The sequence below is a fragment of the Rutidosis leptorrhynchoides genome, chromosome 7, assembly GCF_046630445.1.
Source record: "Rutidosis leptorrhynchoides isolate AG116_Rl617_1_P2 chromosome 7, CSIRO_AGI_Rlap_v1, whole genome shotgun sequence".
NCBI lineage: Eukaryota > Viridiplantae > Streptophyta > Magnoliopsida > Asterales > Asteraceae > Rutidosis > Rutidosis leptorrhynchoides.
Genome location: NC_092339.1, coordinates 117,254,912 through 117,273,266, shown reverse-complemented (window position 1 = coordinate 117,273,266; position 18,355 = coordinate 117,254,912). Strand labels below are relative to the sequence as shown.

At 33.6% G+C, this 18,355-nt stretch overlaps 1 protein-coding gene across 1 annotated transcript; it reads right to left on the bottom strand.

The window, feature by feature from the left end:
• Window positions 1-812: 812 nt before the first annotated feature.
• On the bottom strand, window positions 813-1,957 carry LOC139859547 (uncharacterized). The gene is made up of 4 exons (XM_071848327.1): window positions 1,816-1,957; window positions 1,550-1,704; window positions 1,278-1,464; window positions 813-1,111 (listed from the first exon to the last, which is right to left on the bottom strand). The coding sequence occupies exons 1-4, from the start codon at window positions 1,955-1,957 to the stop codon at window positions 813-815; spliced, it is 783 nt and encodes a 260-aa protein (XP_071704428.1).
• Window positions 1,958-18,355: the final 16,398 nt, after the last annotated feature.

Here is an 18,355-nt window from a genome sequence, read left to right as displayed (position 1 = left end):
ATTAAATTTAAATTATTCATTGTGAGTTGGACAAAAATATTCCCTAGTCTGGTAACTGTAATCATTGTTTTCTACCGGTGAACGCGAATCCTACGGATAGATCTATCTGGTTTGACAACCCCATTTCGAGCTAGTCGCGCTAGCAATTTATAATCGGAATGTTTAGTACTTCGTATTTTGTTGTAGATACACTATCCAGTGTATATTTTTTATTGTGTTTGGCAAGGGTAAATAAAGGGTTAAGTGGTTACCAGGTGGCTCATTGATAATGGAATAATGTTTAATGTTTTCTAACATTTTTAAATCTTGTGGTCTAAAGTTTATTCAATTATTTAAACCTATAATTCACTCAACCTTTGTGTTGACAGTTTACTCGCATGTTTTCACAGGTACTTGAGTTTATGTGATGCTTCCGCTGTGTTTAGAAGAGTCTGCATGCATTTGGGCAGATTTTTATGAAACAATTTATGAAACTTTGGCTTGCATTCGGTTTTTGAATAATTAATACTTGTGGGTTGTTGACAATGTTTTTGTGTCAACTTTGGATTATTGATATGTTGGGTTACTTTTAAACTACATATTTTGGTATGCTTTCCTTTTGGGAAACTTTTGAAATAAAAGAATGCAATGTCATTTATTAAATTCATTTAAGTTCGATCAAGCTGTGGGACCAAGTGACGGAGCCGTTAAGTGTTTTGACGGGGCCATCACACAAACTGTCCAGAATTGTCTCTCATGTTCTAAATAGCAGCTACTGCATGTTTGCAGGGCATGCTAGTAATTTCCCATCTCCTACAACTACAAGTTCTCCTTTATAAGTTAACCACATATCGTTCATCACTGAATCCATTGACTTGATATAGCTCATTACCACTCCAAAGGACTTGTAACTTGTGTGCTTCCTTTCTCACCAAATCAAACATCTTTTTGCCACCTGGAGTAAATGGACCATCAATATTGGCACTTTTCTCTATCACAGTAACAATTCTTTGCATCAAATATTCCCTAATATATTCCAAGCAAGCAACTATAGGTTTATCTCTTGCATCCACCAACCAACGATTAAAAACCTCACAAATATTGTTTATCAACACATCAGATTTACACCTTCCTGTAACAGATAATTAATCATATATTAATCATAGTGGTTTAATCATAGGTGTGACATTTACCAGAAAATTATAATGAAGATATAAAATTGTAACATTTACAAGAAAAGTGACTTCTTGACCAACATGATGGTGGTATCTTAGACAGATAGGTGTGACACTCCTTACTGAAACCCTTCAACTCAAGCATAGCCTTTTCAAAGTGAGGAACAGTTGTGGCAGTTGCACACTTCCATAAATGTTGTTTAAAAACTTTACCAGTGAATCCTTTTGTTTTCATGTTTTCATGAATGTGCTTCACACAATATCTATGTTCTGCACAAGGAAATACTATGGATACAGCTTCAAGTAAACCCTAAAACATTGCAATTAAAACCAGTTATAAATCCAAGCAATAATGGTTGTAAATGTAATTAAAGTAATATAAGTTAATATCTTACCTTCTGTCTATCACTAATGAATGTAAAGTTGGAGTTTCTTTCAAGATCTAAATCCTTCCCCAAACATTCCGGGAACCAAGACCAAGAATCAATCCTTTCTTGCTCAACAATTGCATATACAACTGGATATGTTCCATTATTTGAATCTAATCCAACTGCAGTTAACAATTGTCAAGTAGCAGGCTCTTTCATGAAGGCCCCATCCAATTCAAGCAAATCTCTTCCCAATGTTTTGAATCCTTCTTTAAGTGGACCCAAACATATACAGATTCTCTTAAATACCTTTTCAGTTTCCATTGGATCACATGGTTCTGTTTGTATTCTAACAGTTGTACCAGGGTTGCATCTAATTAATTCCTCACCATAATTTCTCAGATCTACATACTGCTCAGCATAATCACCCTTCATTGATTCAAAAGCCTTCTTCAAAGCTCTATAAGTGTTAGTCTTTGAAACCTTTAATTCTGTTTGTGTTTAAAGTTGAGCCTTCACAGCTTTGGTTGGTATATTAGGGTTACTTGGTAACTGGGTAATTATCAAACCAGAGAGAAAATCAGAGGTGCAATGGTGGATTATTCTAGTTGGTTGGCATTTATGATGTTCATTTAATGTCTTCACAGTCCAAGTTTTATTTTGAAATCAGGTGAGATATGTATTTTCCATTCACATTCAATATTATATTTTTTCTGCCTTTTCTTTTTTATTACCCCAACATCAGCACATGTTCCAACCTTATCACCTTTTGCCTTACATTTTTTTGTCTTCTTCATTTTAGAGAATATTTTACCAACCCCTCTTGTACCTCATTGGATTCCACCTTATCACCTTTTGAACTTTGACCAACATCATCCATAACAATACCCTCACAACCACAAGTTACTTTTTTCTTGTCATTTTTTATAAAAATAATATCCCTCCTAGTTTCAATTGCATGTACCTTGATGGCCTTTTTAGCCTCTTCTGAACTAGTAAATGTCTGCCCAACATAAAAGTATGTTTGACCCACACCCCTTCTCTCAATTTCTTTTTTCTCTAATTCCCTAATTCTTCTTCTCCTCTCACCTTCAATTTCATCCACTTCAAAATCACTTTCAAACTCCTCATTGGCTAAGTCTTCCACTTCTATAACTGGCACATCAATGTTCTTTTCTTGGTTACCGTTGTAACTAAATCCATCCATATTCACTGCAAGATCCTCTACTACATTATCTTCATCACTTAGTCTATCTTCATCAATACTTGTTGCAGCAAATGGGTCAAAGTCATCATCATCATTCACTGTAACACTTGGTTGAATGTTCTCAAATAATGATTCAGCATTAATAGTAGGGATGTAAACATCATCATCAATAATTGGTTGGATGTTCTCAATACTTGATTCATCATTGACAGTAGGATTAACAACTTGTTCACCATTATCACAAACTGGTTCATTACACAATTGTTCACTATTATCACAAACTGGTTCATTACAGACTTGTTCACTAGCTTCACAAACTGGTTCATTTATGACTGGTTCACTAGCTTCACCTAAATTCCATTCTAACATTAATCTTTTCTGAATCTTTGGTTGTTTTCTCTTAGTCAATACAGGCATAACTTCATCCTCTTCAATCTCTTCTAATACAATTTTTTTTGTTGGGACTCTGATAAGTTTTTAACTTGGTGCTCTCATGTTCAATGTAAACCCATATTTCCTTATGGTCATGCACATAATGGATCATGTTAATTACATCAATATCCCCACCTAGTGCTTCTAATCCATAATCAAGATTTGTGTCTGCTCTTAGAAAGTGATAAAACATGATACTACGACCATCATATCCTAAATCCTCAACCATATCATTTATTTCATTTACAGAAAACAAATCCTTATCAATGAAATCAAAGTAAGTCACCTTACCATTCACATATTGTCTTCGTGGAAATTCGGTAAACTCCCCACCATGGTGTAACCTTATTATAAACATTGTATCATCATGAGCTGTGAAATAAAAAATTAATTGGTAAATTTAGGAACTAAACCAGTGAAATCAATCGATAATGAGGTTACACATTTTGAATAAAACATAATATCGTATACTCGGCGTAAATCAACTTCTCCATCCTCTACATCCTCTGAACGTCTCTGGTACAAAGGATTAACCATTGTCAGACATGCAATTAGGGTTTCACAAAATGAATTTGGGGTTTTTGTAATTGTAAGATATGAATTTACATTAGGAATGACTTCAGTTCAATTTATACACCAGGTTTATATTAAAAGACAATAATACCCTCGTGTGCAGGTCATGTGACTCCCCAAAACGTTAAGCTTTCACAGACGTTAGGGTGTTGGACCCCCGTAAAACATCTGCAAACCATAGTGACCCCCCAAGGTGAAAAAATTCTTTTGGACTCCGCTTGTTGTTTCGAACAAACCAAAGGGACCCCCGGTGCAATTTTGTCTTAAAAAAAATAATTTTTTTTTACTATTTGTTTTAAACGATGGAGCACATAGTTGGTACCCTCCTGTTTTGCTTAACTAAATTATGTTGAATATAAAAAGTTTATGTGTGTCTAATTTTGGACGTAAAATACAGAGGACTATTATTTATATTTTTTATATATATTTTAGATATTGATTGATATTGAATATTTAATGCAAGTATTAAATAGAGAGCAAAAGTGGAAGAGTGAAAAAAAGATTGATATTCAATGTGTAATTAATGGTTTTTTTTTTTTTTTTTTTTTTTTTTTTTTTTTTTTTTTTTGGCAAAAGAACAAAAACTATATAAATCTTAATCTTCAAAAAGAGACAAGAAATCTGGGATACAAAAGGACCATCACAACTTGAGGCACGATGGCAGAAAACAAGCCTAACAAAGACGACCCGAGATGCTAACTAAACCGAGCCTTGTTGAGGACTAAACAATACAAAGAAAACAAAAACATAAATCGAAACTAAAACTAAACCAAACAAAGAACAAGCAAAATCCTAATCAAGAGCCAAAGTATGTGGTGTTGGTGTAGTCTTCCGCATTCGCCTTATTAAACATATAAAGGTAGACTCGATTCCAACCTCGTCCGAATTCAATTCCCCATTCCTAAATTGGTCAAAAAACCACCACCCTCTAACTCTTCTCCCGCCCCCTCTCCAATACGCTTCCCCTATACACTCACAAAAGTTTGATCAACTTTTGCACCCAAGTGTAATTAATGGTTACGATAGACTTTTTAATGGAATAATTGCTCTAATCTCATGCCCTTAGGGCGCTATATATATATATATATATATATATATATATATATATATATATATATATATATATATATATATATATATCTTACATTAATTATGATGAGTTTTTACTATTCACATGGGTAAATATGTCATTTTACATTTTCCAGATTTTTTTTTTTACTTCCAGCCAACTTAAGCCTATATATTCACATTTTCAGTTCTTTTTTACTTTTAAACCAAGGGTTTCAATTGATATTTAGCTGGCGAACAACCACCGTCAGTCATCAATATGATGGTCAATATGAGTCACCATCGCTACCTACCAGCGTGAGCCACCTCTATCACCACCAAAGAACAACCAAAATTGTCCATATATATATATATATATATAACAACAATACCCAATCCCATATGAGTGGGGTATGGGAATATATATATATATATATATATATATATATATATATATATATATATATATATATATATATATATATATATATATATAGACACACACACACATACACACACATAGGGGAAGGATCCAGCGCTAAGCAACATTTTTGGGGTAAGGGGATAAGTGATTTTATGATTTTTATATCTTTAGTTCTACAGCTCCGATTTAAAAATAAATTGCTGGTATCTATTTTCAGTGTAGATTCAGGAATTTTTTATTTTTATTTTTAAAAGCTTGTTAACAGACATCTTATGCATGTTAGTTGTTGTTCATGCACCAGATGTATGTTAACGAAAAAAGAGAAAAAAATGACTTTTGATTAATGAAAAACAGTGTTTAGGGTTTATAAATTAGGGTTTAGGGTTTAGAATGAGTTTTTAATAAGAACGGTTTAGAGTTTAGGGTTTAGTGGTTAGGGTTTTGGGTTTACGGAGTAAACCCAAAACACTAACCCTTAAACCCTAACCCCTAAACTCTAAATCGGGTTAAATTTAAAAAAAAAAAAAAAAAAAACTCAAAACAGGTTAACATGCATCTGATGCATGTTAAGTTGCGATCGAAATTAAAGATATAAAAAAACAAAATCACTTATCTCCTTATCCCAAAATTATTGCTTGTCCCTTGATTTCTCTTCCGTATATATATATATATATATATATATATATATATATATATATATATATATATATATATATATATATATATGCGCATGATCAATGGGGAAGTAACCAATCGGGGGGGGGGGGGGGGAAGCAATTTTTTTTTTCGTTTTTTGGAATTTTTATTTTCAGGCATTAAGATCACACGAAAATATGAACATTTAAAAAACACACTTCTAGCTGAATGTTATTATTTAGGTGAGAAAACGATAGACAAAAATAACATTCAAGATAATATTGATCGTGAAGAATGTTAACGTTTTTCTTTTTCATGTTTTATGAAGTACTTTTTGTCAAAATTTAGCCCGATTTAGAGTTTAGGGTTTAGTCCCTAAATCCAAAACCCTAAGCCCTAACCCCTAAACCCTAAACCCTAAACTCTAAATCGTTCGTGTTAAAATTTCAATCTAAATCCTAAATCTAAACCCTAAACCCTAAATTTCTAAACCCTAATATCTAAAACCTCAAAATACGCTCAAAAAACATGATAATTGTTATATATTAATTCTTCGAGCGTTTTTCCGCCAAAATAAAAATATTTATCACAAAGTGTCTTTATTAAATGTTCATATTTTCATCTAATCTATAATTTTCGTGAACAAAGTTTTTTAAAAAAACAAAAAAAAATTTGGTACCCCACGATTGGTTACTTCCCCCTTGATCCTACCACTATATATATATATATATATATGTATGTATATATATATATATATATATATATATATATATATATATATATATATATATATATATATATATATATATATATATATATGCGAGAACTGCGAGAACTTTTAATTTTACAAATATTTTCACATGTGAGTGGATTGAATTACCCATAAATATTGATGGATAGTAAAAATGAACATAAAATAGTTTAAAAAAACTTATATTTTACCTATATAATCAAATATATATATTCTTGTTCACATGTACATATTTGTTTGTGTAGCATGTGAACATTTATATATAATTAACAATTTAACGTGTAATTTGTAGTAATGAACATATGTTTGTTAATGATATGAGAATTAATTAACATTTTCCCCTGTATGTATGTGTGTGTGTGTGTGTGTGTGTGTGTGTATATATTGGTATGATTAAGGGTTAAGTAACCAATCGGGGGGGGGGGGGGAGCAGGGGAAGCAATTTTTTTTTTTTCATTTTTTGAAAAAAATTTGTTTACGAACATTATAGATTGGATGAAAATATGAACATTTAATAAAGACACTTTGTGATAAATGTTTTTATTTTGGCGGGAAAACGCTCGAAGAAGTAATATATAATAATTATCGTGTTTTTCGAGCGTATGTTGAGGTTTTAGATATTAGGGTTTAGCTATTAGGGTTTAGATATTTGAGTTTAGAAATTTAGGGTTTAGGGTTTAGATTTAGGATTTAGATTGAGTTTTTAACAGGAACGTTTAGGGTTTGAGGTTTAGGGTTTGGGGTTTGGGGTTTTGGGTTTAGGGACTAAACCCTAAACCCTAAACTCTAAATCGGGCTAAATTTTATTTCACAAACATGAAGAAAAAAAAGTTAACATTCTTCACGATCAATATTATCTTGAATGTTATTTTTGTCGATCATTTTCCCGCCTAAATAATACTCGTAACATTCATCACGAAGTGTCTTTTTTAAATATTCGTATTTTCGTGTGATCTTGATGTCTGGAAAAAAATTCCAAAAAAACCGAAAAAAAAAAATTTGCTTCCCCCGCTTGGTTACTTCCCCATTAATCCTGCCCCACTACCCACTACAACAAAGCGCCCAAAACCACCCTACAGCGAAGCACTAGTTTTTTTATCCTCATTAACCTTATTATTAACCTTATATACTAATAACCACCTGATTTTTGGTCGTTCCATTCACAAATCCCCCCAAAACGACATTACCTACCCTATTTAATAAGAAAAACTAACTATATACTAATAACCACCTGATTTTTGGTCGTTCCATTCACATTCACAAATCCCCCAAAACGACATCACCTACCCTATTTAATAAAAAAAACTAACACACCTCCACTTCACTTCTGCGTGCGCACCTGATTTTTGGTCGTTCCATTCACAAATCCCCCCAAAACTACATTACCTACCCTATTTAATAAGAAAAACTAACTATATACTAATAACCACCTGATTTTTGGTCGTTCCATTCACATTCACAAATCCCCCAAAACGACATCACCTACCCTATTTAATAAAAAAAACTAACACACCTCCACTTCACTTCTGCGTGCGCACCTGATTTTTGGTCGTTCCATTCACAAATCCCCCCAAAACTACATTACCTACCCTATTTAATAAGAAAAACTAACTATATACTAATAACCACCTGATTTTTGGTCGTTCCATTCACATTCACAAATCCCCCAAAACGACATCACCTACCCTATTTAATAAAAAAAACTAACACACCTCCACTTCACTTCTGCGTGCGCACCTGATTTTTGGTCGTTCCATTCACAAATCCCCCCAAAACTACATTACCTACCCTATTTAATAAGAAAAACTAACTATATACTAATAACCACCTGATTTTTGGTCGTTCCATTCACATTCACAAATCCCCCAAAACGACATCACCTACCCTATTTAATAAAAAAAACTAACACACCTCCACTTCACTTCTGCGTGCGCACCTGATTTTTGGTCGTTCCATTCACAAATCCCCCCAAAACTACATTACCTACCCTATTTAATAAGAAAAACTAACTATATACTAATAAACACCTGATTTTTGGTCGTTTCATTCACATTCACAAATCCCCCAAAACGACATCACCTACCCTATTTAATAAAAAAAACTAACACACCTCCACTTCACTTCTGCGTGCGGCGCTCCTTCAAACCTAGGGTTTTTGATTCTGTTGCAGACACCGCGAATTGACCTTCGTTTTCTCGATTTCGTGTGAGAACCATCACTTCATCTGATGGTTTCTTTTCTCGCTGGCCCGATTTTCAGCAATCGACTCTTGAATTCGACTTGGGTGCGCCTTACAACGATCGATTCTTCTTATGAAACCCTAATTTCTTCATCTATTCGTCGTGAATCCGGTGTGGGTATGTAATCTGTTAAAGATTTTGGGGTTTTACTTTGATTTATGTCGTCGTTTGATTCCAGCTCTCATTCATCTGAATAGTCATGTATTTGCCGGAAAAATCACGCTGGTACGTAATCTGTATGACATTTTGGGTTTATTTTTATGTTATAATGTTTTTGATTTTCTAATTGTGCTTCTGTTTGTTAATTGAGTTGGAAAATATTGCTTGCGGATTGTGTTCAACACCTTCCTCCTGTCCACTGATTATGTTGGAGTTGTCAGGCAATAGGCATTATGTGGATCGATACATTCATGCGTATAATCAGATGTTCAATATGGCTTCTTTTGATGCTAAAATATCGTTTTTGCAGGTTATTTTTTTGAAGACAAAAACTTCGGTAGCTCTTTTTCTTCCTATATGGGATTAAAACTTTTGTTACACTTCATAACTGAAAATATTTGTTTTTAAGTATATTACATGTGACTTGAACTTATAATCATAACATCATAAATATTAGGTTGATAGCACTATAGCAGCATGTTATTCTTCTGGTGGACTGATTCACAAAAAAATTTGGTACACATTTTGTTACCAAGAAGAGAGATCTGATGATGTTTGAAACTGTAAATGAAGGATATGGTTAATCCTTTGCACTTCCAAAAGGTTCGTGTTGCGCTTTTAGATCTTTATTTGGGGTGATCACATTTAACAAAAGCTAAATCCATTTGATCATTTAACAAGTGGTTAGAAAAAATCATTTTAAACTACAGTAGGTCACTATTTATGATTTGGATGTTGGTGTAATGTCATGTGCAATATATTATCTAATATACAGCTACATAAATATCTAACATTTGTTGCCATACCATACAAATATACTAATGTTCAAATATTTTTCATTATAGCGGAATGGATCAAAAAGCACCATTGGTACCAATCTTGAATTTGCGCCTAAGAGACGGGTAGAAGATGATAGAAGCAGTAGTGTATACACTCTAGATCGAAAAAAGCCCCAATAATCCGAGACAGTGGATACTGCTGCATTCGCATCAACATACATGTAAGTACAGTCATATATGCAAATTGGTTTTGCACCCTTACTTGCTGCAGCAAACAGGTACTTACCATAAACTTTTAATCTTTCTCCTATTTTTGTTATTCATCATCAGTGAGCAACTGAAAGGCGCACACCATATACTCCAGTTCAACTTCGGCAAAAACTCGATCGGACAACCCGAGCTTATATTTTATCACGATATTACACCATCTTTAAAACTGGACATTAGGAACTACTAACAGAAACAATAGCAACCCCAGGTAAGATTATATTGTAAAAGATATAATGTCAATAGAAACTGTAGGATATGTTCTCTTGGGCTTTTTGGCCTTTTAATAAAAATTTGCCCAGCTTTTCAAAAAGATTTTTTTTTTTAAATTAAATTAACTTAACTGTAGGATATATGACTGTAAACTATCTAATGGACTCCACTAATGCAGCAAACTCTAACAATGTACAACAACCCCTTTATTTCACTGAGAAAATACCGGCTCAAAACAGCAGCAACTTCTCAAATGCATCCCCCCAACTCCAATGAAGGAACAAGAACAAGGTACCAACTTCCCCACAAAAAGGGACTTTTACCCAAGAACCCAAAACAAAAGAAGGAAATTTTTTTTACAAACAATCGTACAATAGCCATGTCTGTAATACAATAATATAATTATCGCACCCATTTTATCTATGTACATAGTCAACGCTACGTAACTCCATCGAACAAAACTAGCTTTGTCGACATACATAGCCATTTTGTTTATGATATTAAGCAACTACTCTACTAAGATACCATTCCGAAAGGAAATCAAAACGTAACCGCAGCAACGCGCGACCAAAGCAAACTCACGTACCCTACATAATTTTACACGAACAATGTCCTAAACAGGATACGAACCCATGACCTCAAAGTCAAAGGGTCTTCTTGATATCGCTAGACCAAATGCCAAATTTCACATTGTCTTTCTTAACATCATCTTTACTTTATTGTGTCAATTTAATCGATGTTGAGTTTTTCTAATATTTTTTTATCTACTTTTGTTACAGATGTTGCTACAATTACACTTGGCTTGAATTTCAAGGTAATGTCAATTGTTTCCATTTATAACATCATTTTATTGTTTGGTTTTTTGAAGTTTGTTTGTTTTTGGTGGATTCTCCCAGGTAAGTACTTTGTGCTCTTTAAAGTCGGTAACCTTTTGATGTAGCAAAATGGATAACCCAATGGTTTCGAACGGTAATTTTATGTCAACAATTACTTTTGACTATATGTATACGTACATTATGAATATGACAACAATGAACTTACCAAGCATAATGTCAAAACTAAAGTGAAACGATAATACCAGTTATAAGTACACAACCAAACAATCCATTAGACGCTCATACAGATACTAAGTTTTTGAACAAGTCAATTGCAACAATTTTTTCCACCATAAAATGATATTCTAAGGTTATTTTTGCAGAAAATTGTTGAAGGTGGTGGAGAGTATGGGGTGATGATGCAATTGGGATGTCGGACAGATTTGGAGGGATTGACATTTAATGTCGTTTTGGATAACAATGGCAAAGATACAGTGAAGTTAGTTGTACTAAAATTATTCCGGTAAAATTGAAGTATAAAATGCATTTCGAAACTCAGTCATTTCGATGACTTGCAGGCCAGTGGCAGTTTGGGCAAAGAGTTCAGGTGCCGAACAGTTTTTGTTCATTAGTAGCGCTGGAATATATAAGCAGACCAGAGAACCTTATTGAAAAAATAAGGTCTGACATGTTATCAAACCCGCCTAGATTGACTTATCTCCTAAACTTCGGTTTTAGTTTAAAGGTAAATTCGCTTTACATTAATTTGCTCAGCAGCTATGCAGAAGGTTGATAGATTACAGGATTTAGAAGAACTAAAAAATCGAGGATACAGGGGTATTTTCAAGGTAAATGTTGCGGGTGCTTTTGTGGGTACTATCTTGAATGGGTTACCAGCAAAAAAAATAGAACTTCTAAACGAACTCCTAAGAAGTTTACCATTCTTTTGTTGACATTTAAAAAGATTAAATCCCAATTTAAAATTAATCAATTATAATAATTTATACGGAGTAATTTATTTATCTGCCATATTTTAGTGTTGAAAAATGTTGAAACTGTTTGCTGATTTATTTTTTTCTTCTCAGCTCTTATTAGATGAGAACTGGTGAGCCAGTTGTTGGTTGTGCAATCTTTTGGCGTTCACCAAGGTATTTCGTTATTACTTGCTTATGCTTTCAAGTTCACTGTCAAAAGTGTGATTTTTGGCACGATAACTGCCAACTTCGGATGCTTTAGGTACTATATAGTTGCGAGTGTATTTTATATGAAAGTCAAAGAATTTGAGCCCGTATTAAAGAAAGAACTTTTCGGCTATTACAAAGCAGGTATATTTTACTTTTTGTGAATTTTACGTATCGGAAAATCAACATCTAACTATGTGTACTGCTGAGATATTTGGGATGTTTTGTGTGGACTGTTTTTTGAATTGCCCATTACTTTCTGAAATTATAAGTATTTGGATGTTATTCGAGTTATGTTTCCAATTAGTTTTGCTGATGTAATTAATTATATGCACATGTCTGATGTGGTTATGGAATCACTTATGTAGTTTGTCCTATACATACATGATATATTTTGCTATACAGATGTGATATATTTTGCTATACAAATGTCTGATGTTATCTGTTATATGTCTTATACAATTGCTTATATTTATGTAACATATGCAGTTTGTTATATATGTTCGTTCTACGCGTTTCTAATAGAATACTTAAAATTCTACGTAGTATTCATTATTTGCATGTTATTGTAGTGTGCTGATTTTACATATGATAATTATACTCTAATTTGTTCTTTTCTGTGCAGTATAATACACTGATAGAATGTCAAAAACGAGGGCTGCCATATTGTAATATGTAGGCAGAATGTAAGCAGGTAAAATTCATGTATTAGTATGGGAAGTCATGTATTAGCTACGTAAACTTGAACCACTAAGTAATGTATTAGCTATGTACATACACAGCCGTTTTGTGAAGTAAATCAGACTACAATAGCGACTATCACAATGTTACCGCCGCAACGCCCGGTCAGTTTTCATTCTAGTTTTAACTAAATAAGGTGAAATGTCTTATGTTTCTTAAAGCATTAAAATTTCATTTAAATTACAGTATATTTTTCTTAGTTTAGATAACCGTTATTCTTCATCCCTCTAAAATATTGCCATTGTGGCCCTGTGTGGCGTTGACAAAATAAGTACGGAGTATATTTTTATCAACTTGAATAAATAACCATCACAATTTGCCCATTCACGTAGCGGACTACGCACATGAACACTTGTTAATTTAAAATTTTATATATTATTATTATTATTATTATTATTATTATTATTATTATTATTATTATTATATTATTATGAAAGGTTAAGTTTGACCCATCTAAAGGCTTTTTTATCTTCCGAATACATTCTTGCTAGACTAATTCTAAAGCGGCATGAAAAACTTTCGTCAAATAACATGGAATTCAATGTGTTACACCTTTGACGCCACTGACGTCTGTAACGGAGCGTCAAAATTTGACGCTCCTAGTCATCAGTCACAAATCTGACGAAAACAAAAGAAGGGTCTCAAATTTTGGTAAGCTAATCAGATTTCACCAATGATTTTTATATGTTATTAATTAAAGTATTTTATAATCAACTATTAATAATATTTTACCACATTACCCACCACAAATTTAATACTCAAATTTGACATTCACCTTTTAAAAACTTCACTTCTTGACCTTGTCACTTACAAAATAGTACACACTTGTCTTTGACGTCACAATCAAGTTTGGAAACAATTTTAGAAGAAAACTAGTTGGACGATCTGGCTTTGCGCCAGTTTTTCGCCCTTGGTTAACATTAATTACATAGCTAATTATTGAGAAAGTAATTATTTATCATTTTTTTTATTTTTCATTTTGTCGAGGAAGGACGAAAAATAGTTATGTGATTAATTTGTAATAAGCATGAAAGTAATTATTCATCATTTTTTGCTTTACTTTTCGTCTTGTCGAGAGAAAAAGGATCCAAATGCTCAATCAACAAAGTGAGACGTACATCAACGATTGATACAAACTATTTAATAAAATAGGAAAAACTATATAATAAGAAATGAGTTACGTAGTTAATTTATAATAAGAAAAAAAGTTAAACAATAATAAAGTTGAAAATTATGTGATTGATTTAATAATAATAATAATAATAATAGTAGTAGTAGTAATAATAATAATTTAACGCCATTTAAACGATAATTTTTTTTTTTATAAAACAAGTGTCCGCCCAGACCAAGAGTTATGCCGCGGCGCGGCGAGCCTTGGTCGCGGCGCGACATTACAAATGAAATCATCCCTTCTTAGCAGCCCTTCTGTAATCAAAATCTTTGATATGTCGCGGCGCGACCTTTCACGGTTGCTGGTACTGTTCTGCAACTTGATACAAAAATCACATTTTCACCATTTCTTCCTTACCCAACACAATTAAACAACATAAATCATAAACAAACTTAGTTAAACCAATTTCTTACATCGTTAAAGATTACGAAGTTCCTTTAATCAAGAAAAACTTGTTTACACAATTTCATATACATCATTTGGTCCCAAAGCTTAAAAGAAACATAAACATCAAACACAAAAGACTTAGCGTTGATAAGCGGTATCATTTGAGCTAGATTCAAAATAGGGACTTGCACTGCCACTTACTACAATACCAATGCTCCGCTATCCTCAAATGGGTTCCTTACCTTCGCGGTGACCTTTCGTTCCTATAAAACATAAAACAACACGGGGGTAAGCTTTTACGCTTAGTGAGTTATAGGCGAATAATAAAGCATACAAAGTTGGGCATAATCATTACATTACTTTGTCTTTCCAACCAAATGGTTGCTTACTTACTTTCGAATCCGACCCATCACTTACCATAGACATAACTTACTAGGCCAACCCTAGTAATTATGTCTAAGCTAAACACAACCATAGACATACTCTTATGCCTAAGCTACTTTAATCACATTTCATTCATGCATATGTACATAGACACCCAAGTGTCTAAGCTAAGTCATACCATAGACAAGATTAATAAGTAAGCTTAATAATCTTGCCTAAGCTAATCATCATCCATAGATACAATTATTAGGCGAACCTAATAATTCTATCTAAGCTATCCAACTAGTGCACTTAGTCGTTGCTCTCTTGCACGGATGCAATCCGAGAACACTAAGTCACTCTTGACCCGCCCAATTTACCCCTTATAAACTCACCTTGATTAAATGAGGTTCCTTGGTCACTTGAAGCTCCTTTGCCTTGATTAGCACCTATACATGGGCTAATCTCATTAATATCATAACTCAACAAAATTACAACTTTTTAAAGCTTTCAACACTCTTATACACTTACACATTGACTTAATCCCCTTTTTACTCTAACATTCACATGAACACTTACATAACATTTTAACTTATCTTTTCTAATATAACCTCATTATCATGCCAACATCATGTAGCGACCCGACCAAATCATGTTTGACGGCGCCGTCTACTTAGGTCCCGTTACGTGGTCATAAGTCTTTAAAACAACGTTTGACCAAAAGTATGTCGCATTTATTTCAAAAGTAAAGATGTTTCAAGGTTTACAAAGTAGTTCGACAACTAGATACATAGCAAAGTTTAAAGTACAATTGAAACATATGCGACACAATTTAAAAGTAGCCAAAAGACGCTCCACGTATGCATGTATACTCGATATCCAAGCAAAGCATCAAAAGTAATGAGCGGAAGCATGTATCACAAAACGTTCAAGGACCTGAGAAAAACATAGAATCTGTCAACGAAAACGTTGGTGAAATCATAGGTTTAAGTAAGTAAGTACAAATGAACCACAAGATTTGTAACATTGATATAATAGTAATACATTCCAAAAGTTTGTTTCACGAGCACCCAATTATCAATGCTTAACTTTCCTTCCATAGAACCCCATCACAATAGTGTTAGAACATACACTGTTTCACGAAAATATATTTCATTCGTAAACGGTAGCGAACCGTTTGAATGAGGGTTTGTCAAACCCATATGGATCCATACAACATAAGTTCTCGCTTACACCCGGCAAGTGTAACTAATGATAATCGAATTGAGGATTTTGTTCTAAACTCGTATGTATAATGTTTGTTTTCCTGTACTTGTGTTCACTTAGTAAAAGAAATGTTTATGTTTTCTCATCCCAAATGTAAGTTCAAAAAGAGTAAAAGTGGGACTATGATCTCACCTTGAGTGCACGTATGAAAAGTACTTCACAAAGTAACGTGTGCGAAGGATAGTGCTAGTCTTGACCTAAACAAATAGGTCGTATCAATAACGGTAAACACGATAGGTCAAAGATGTTTAATTAGTCCTACGGCTCGTTACGACTCGATTATGTAGCATGTGAAATCAAATTGTCAAGTTTCATGCAAGATACAAGTATATAAACAAGTTAGGAAGATTGCATAATCATTTGGTTAAGTTTGACAAAAAGTCAAACTTTGGTCGGTCAAAGTCAACGAAAAAGTCAACACGTTCGGGTCGGGTCCCGAACTATTTTTCTGAGGTTTTTAATCATGTATGAGCATGTTAGAACAAGTTACGTGTGAATCGGAGGTGCGTAGCATAGCAAACATTATTCAAAAATTGACAAAGTTGGACAGACCACTTTGGCGCGCCGCGCGGGTATATGGCGCACCGCGCCATTACCTGTACAGAGAAATCTGGCAGTTTTTAAGTTTTATGCACGAACCTAACTTCAAACAATCACCATTTATGACCCGCAAACAACCAAAACATGTATCTTATATCATCGGAAAGGTATTTTGACAAGGAAAACAACTAAACACATTTCAACAATCACATTTACTTTTACAACAACCAAAATCACATTCAAGGCTCCTCATTAAATGCATTCAAGTTCATAAATGAAATTTGATGATTCGGCAACCAATTTACATGAATGATATGCCGTTTCGAAGGTGATCAAGCATACAATACAACCTAACACTTACAAATAACATTTCATGTCATTCAAAGCATTAAATGTTCACATTAAATTCTATCAAACCCTAACCAACAACATCAAAATCACTAATCATGTTTATGATTTTCTAAAACAACCTACACATCAAATTGAAGCTAGTGATACTAGGAACACATTTAATACATGCATTTATCACTTTTAACAACATTCAAACAACCAAATCACCAAATCAAACACACCAAAGTTCATATTCAAACTAGTTACTTCAAATAACGAAATCGAACATATAAATCATATATTCATGTTAGACTTGAGCCATAGACACTAATTAACAACTTTATAAGTTAAAAACATCAAGAACACAAAATCTAGTGATTTTAGAAAGTTACCCAAACTTGATGAAATCGGTATGGAATCGAAGAGGAAGATGAGAGGATTCCGAATATGTAATTTGTTTAGATGGATGCTTGCTCGATTTGATTTGGATGATGAATCCTTGAAGTGGTGTTTGAGAGATTTGGAGAAAGTGTTAGAGAAAAAGGAAAAAGAAAAAGAATTAATGAATGGATGAGAGTGAAGGGTTGACTAGTTGACCTAGTCACCTCTTTGCTCTCTTGGCAATAATGGTCCCTCTAGTTCGGTTGCGGGTGCGTGAATTACCTAAACGGGATATTTTAAAACGCGTATTAACGAGGGATGTCATAATCATATAACGGACTTTAAATAGTTAAACGGAAAAGTAAACGGAAAAAGGCGGTATGTTACATTACCTACTCCTTAAAAGAAATTTCGTCCCGAAATTTAAGTAGGCGTAGTAGTTGTTGTTTCTTCCTCGACATTTTGCGTTTCCGGAATCGGGAATAAGTGAGGGTATTTCTTTTGCATTTGATCTTGCCTTTCCCAAGTAAACTCGGATCCTCTTTTGGCATTCCAACGAACCTTGACAATTGGGATTCGACTTTGTTTCAATGTCTTGACGGAGGTGTCCACAATTTCAACCGGTTACTCCACAAAATGAAGTTTGTCATCAATAGTAAGTTCTTCGAGAGGGATGACGATATCGGGTTCGGCAAGACACTTTTTCAAGTTAGATACATGGAAGGTAGGATGAACGGAGTTCAATTGAGGCGGAAGATCTAAACGATAAGCAACGGTTCCAATACGCTCCAAGATTTCGAAAGGACCAATATACCGCGGATTTAGCTTCCCGCGTTTCCCAAAACGAATTACACCTTTCCAAGGTGCGACTTTTAACATTACTCGGTCACCGACTTGAAATTCGAGGTCGTTGCGTCGTTTGTCGGTATA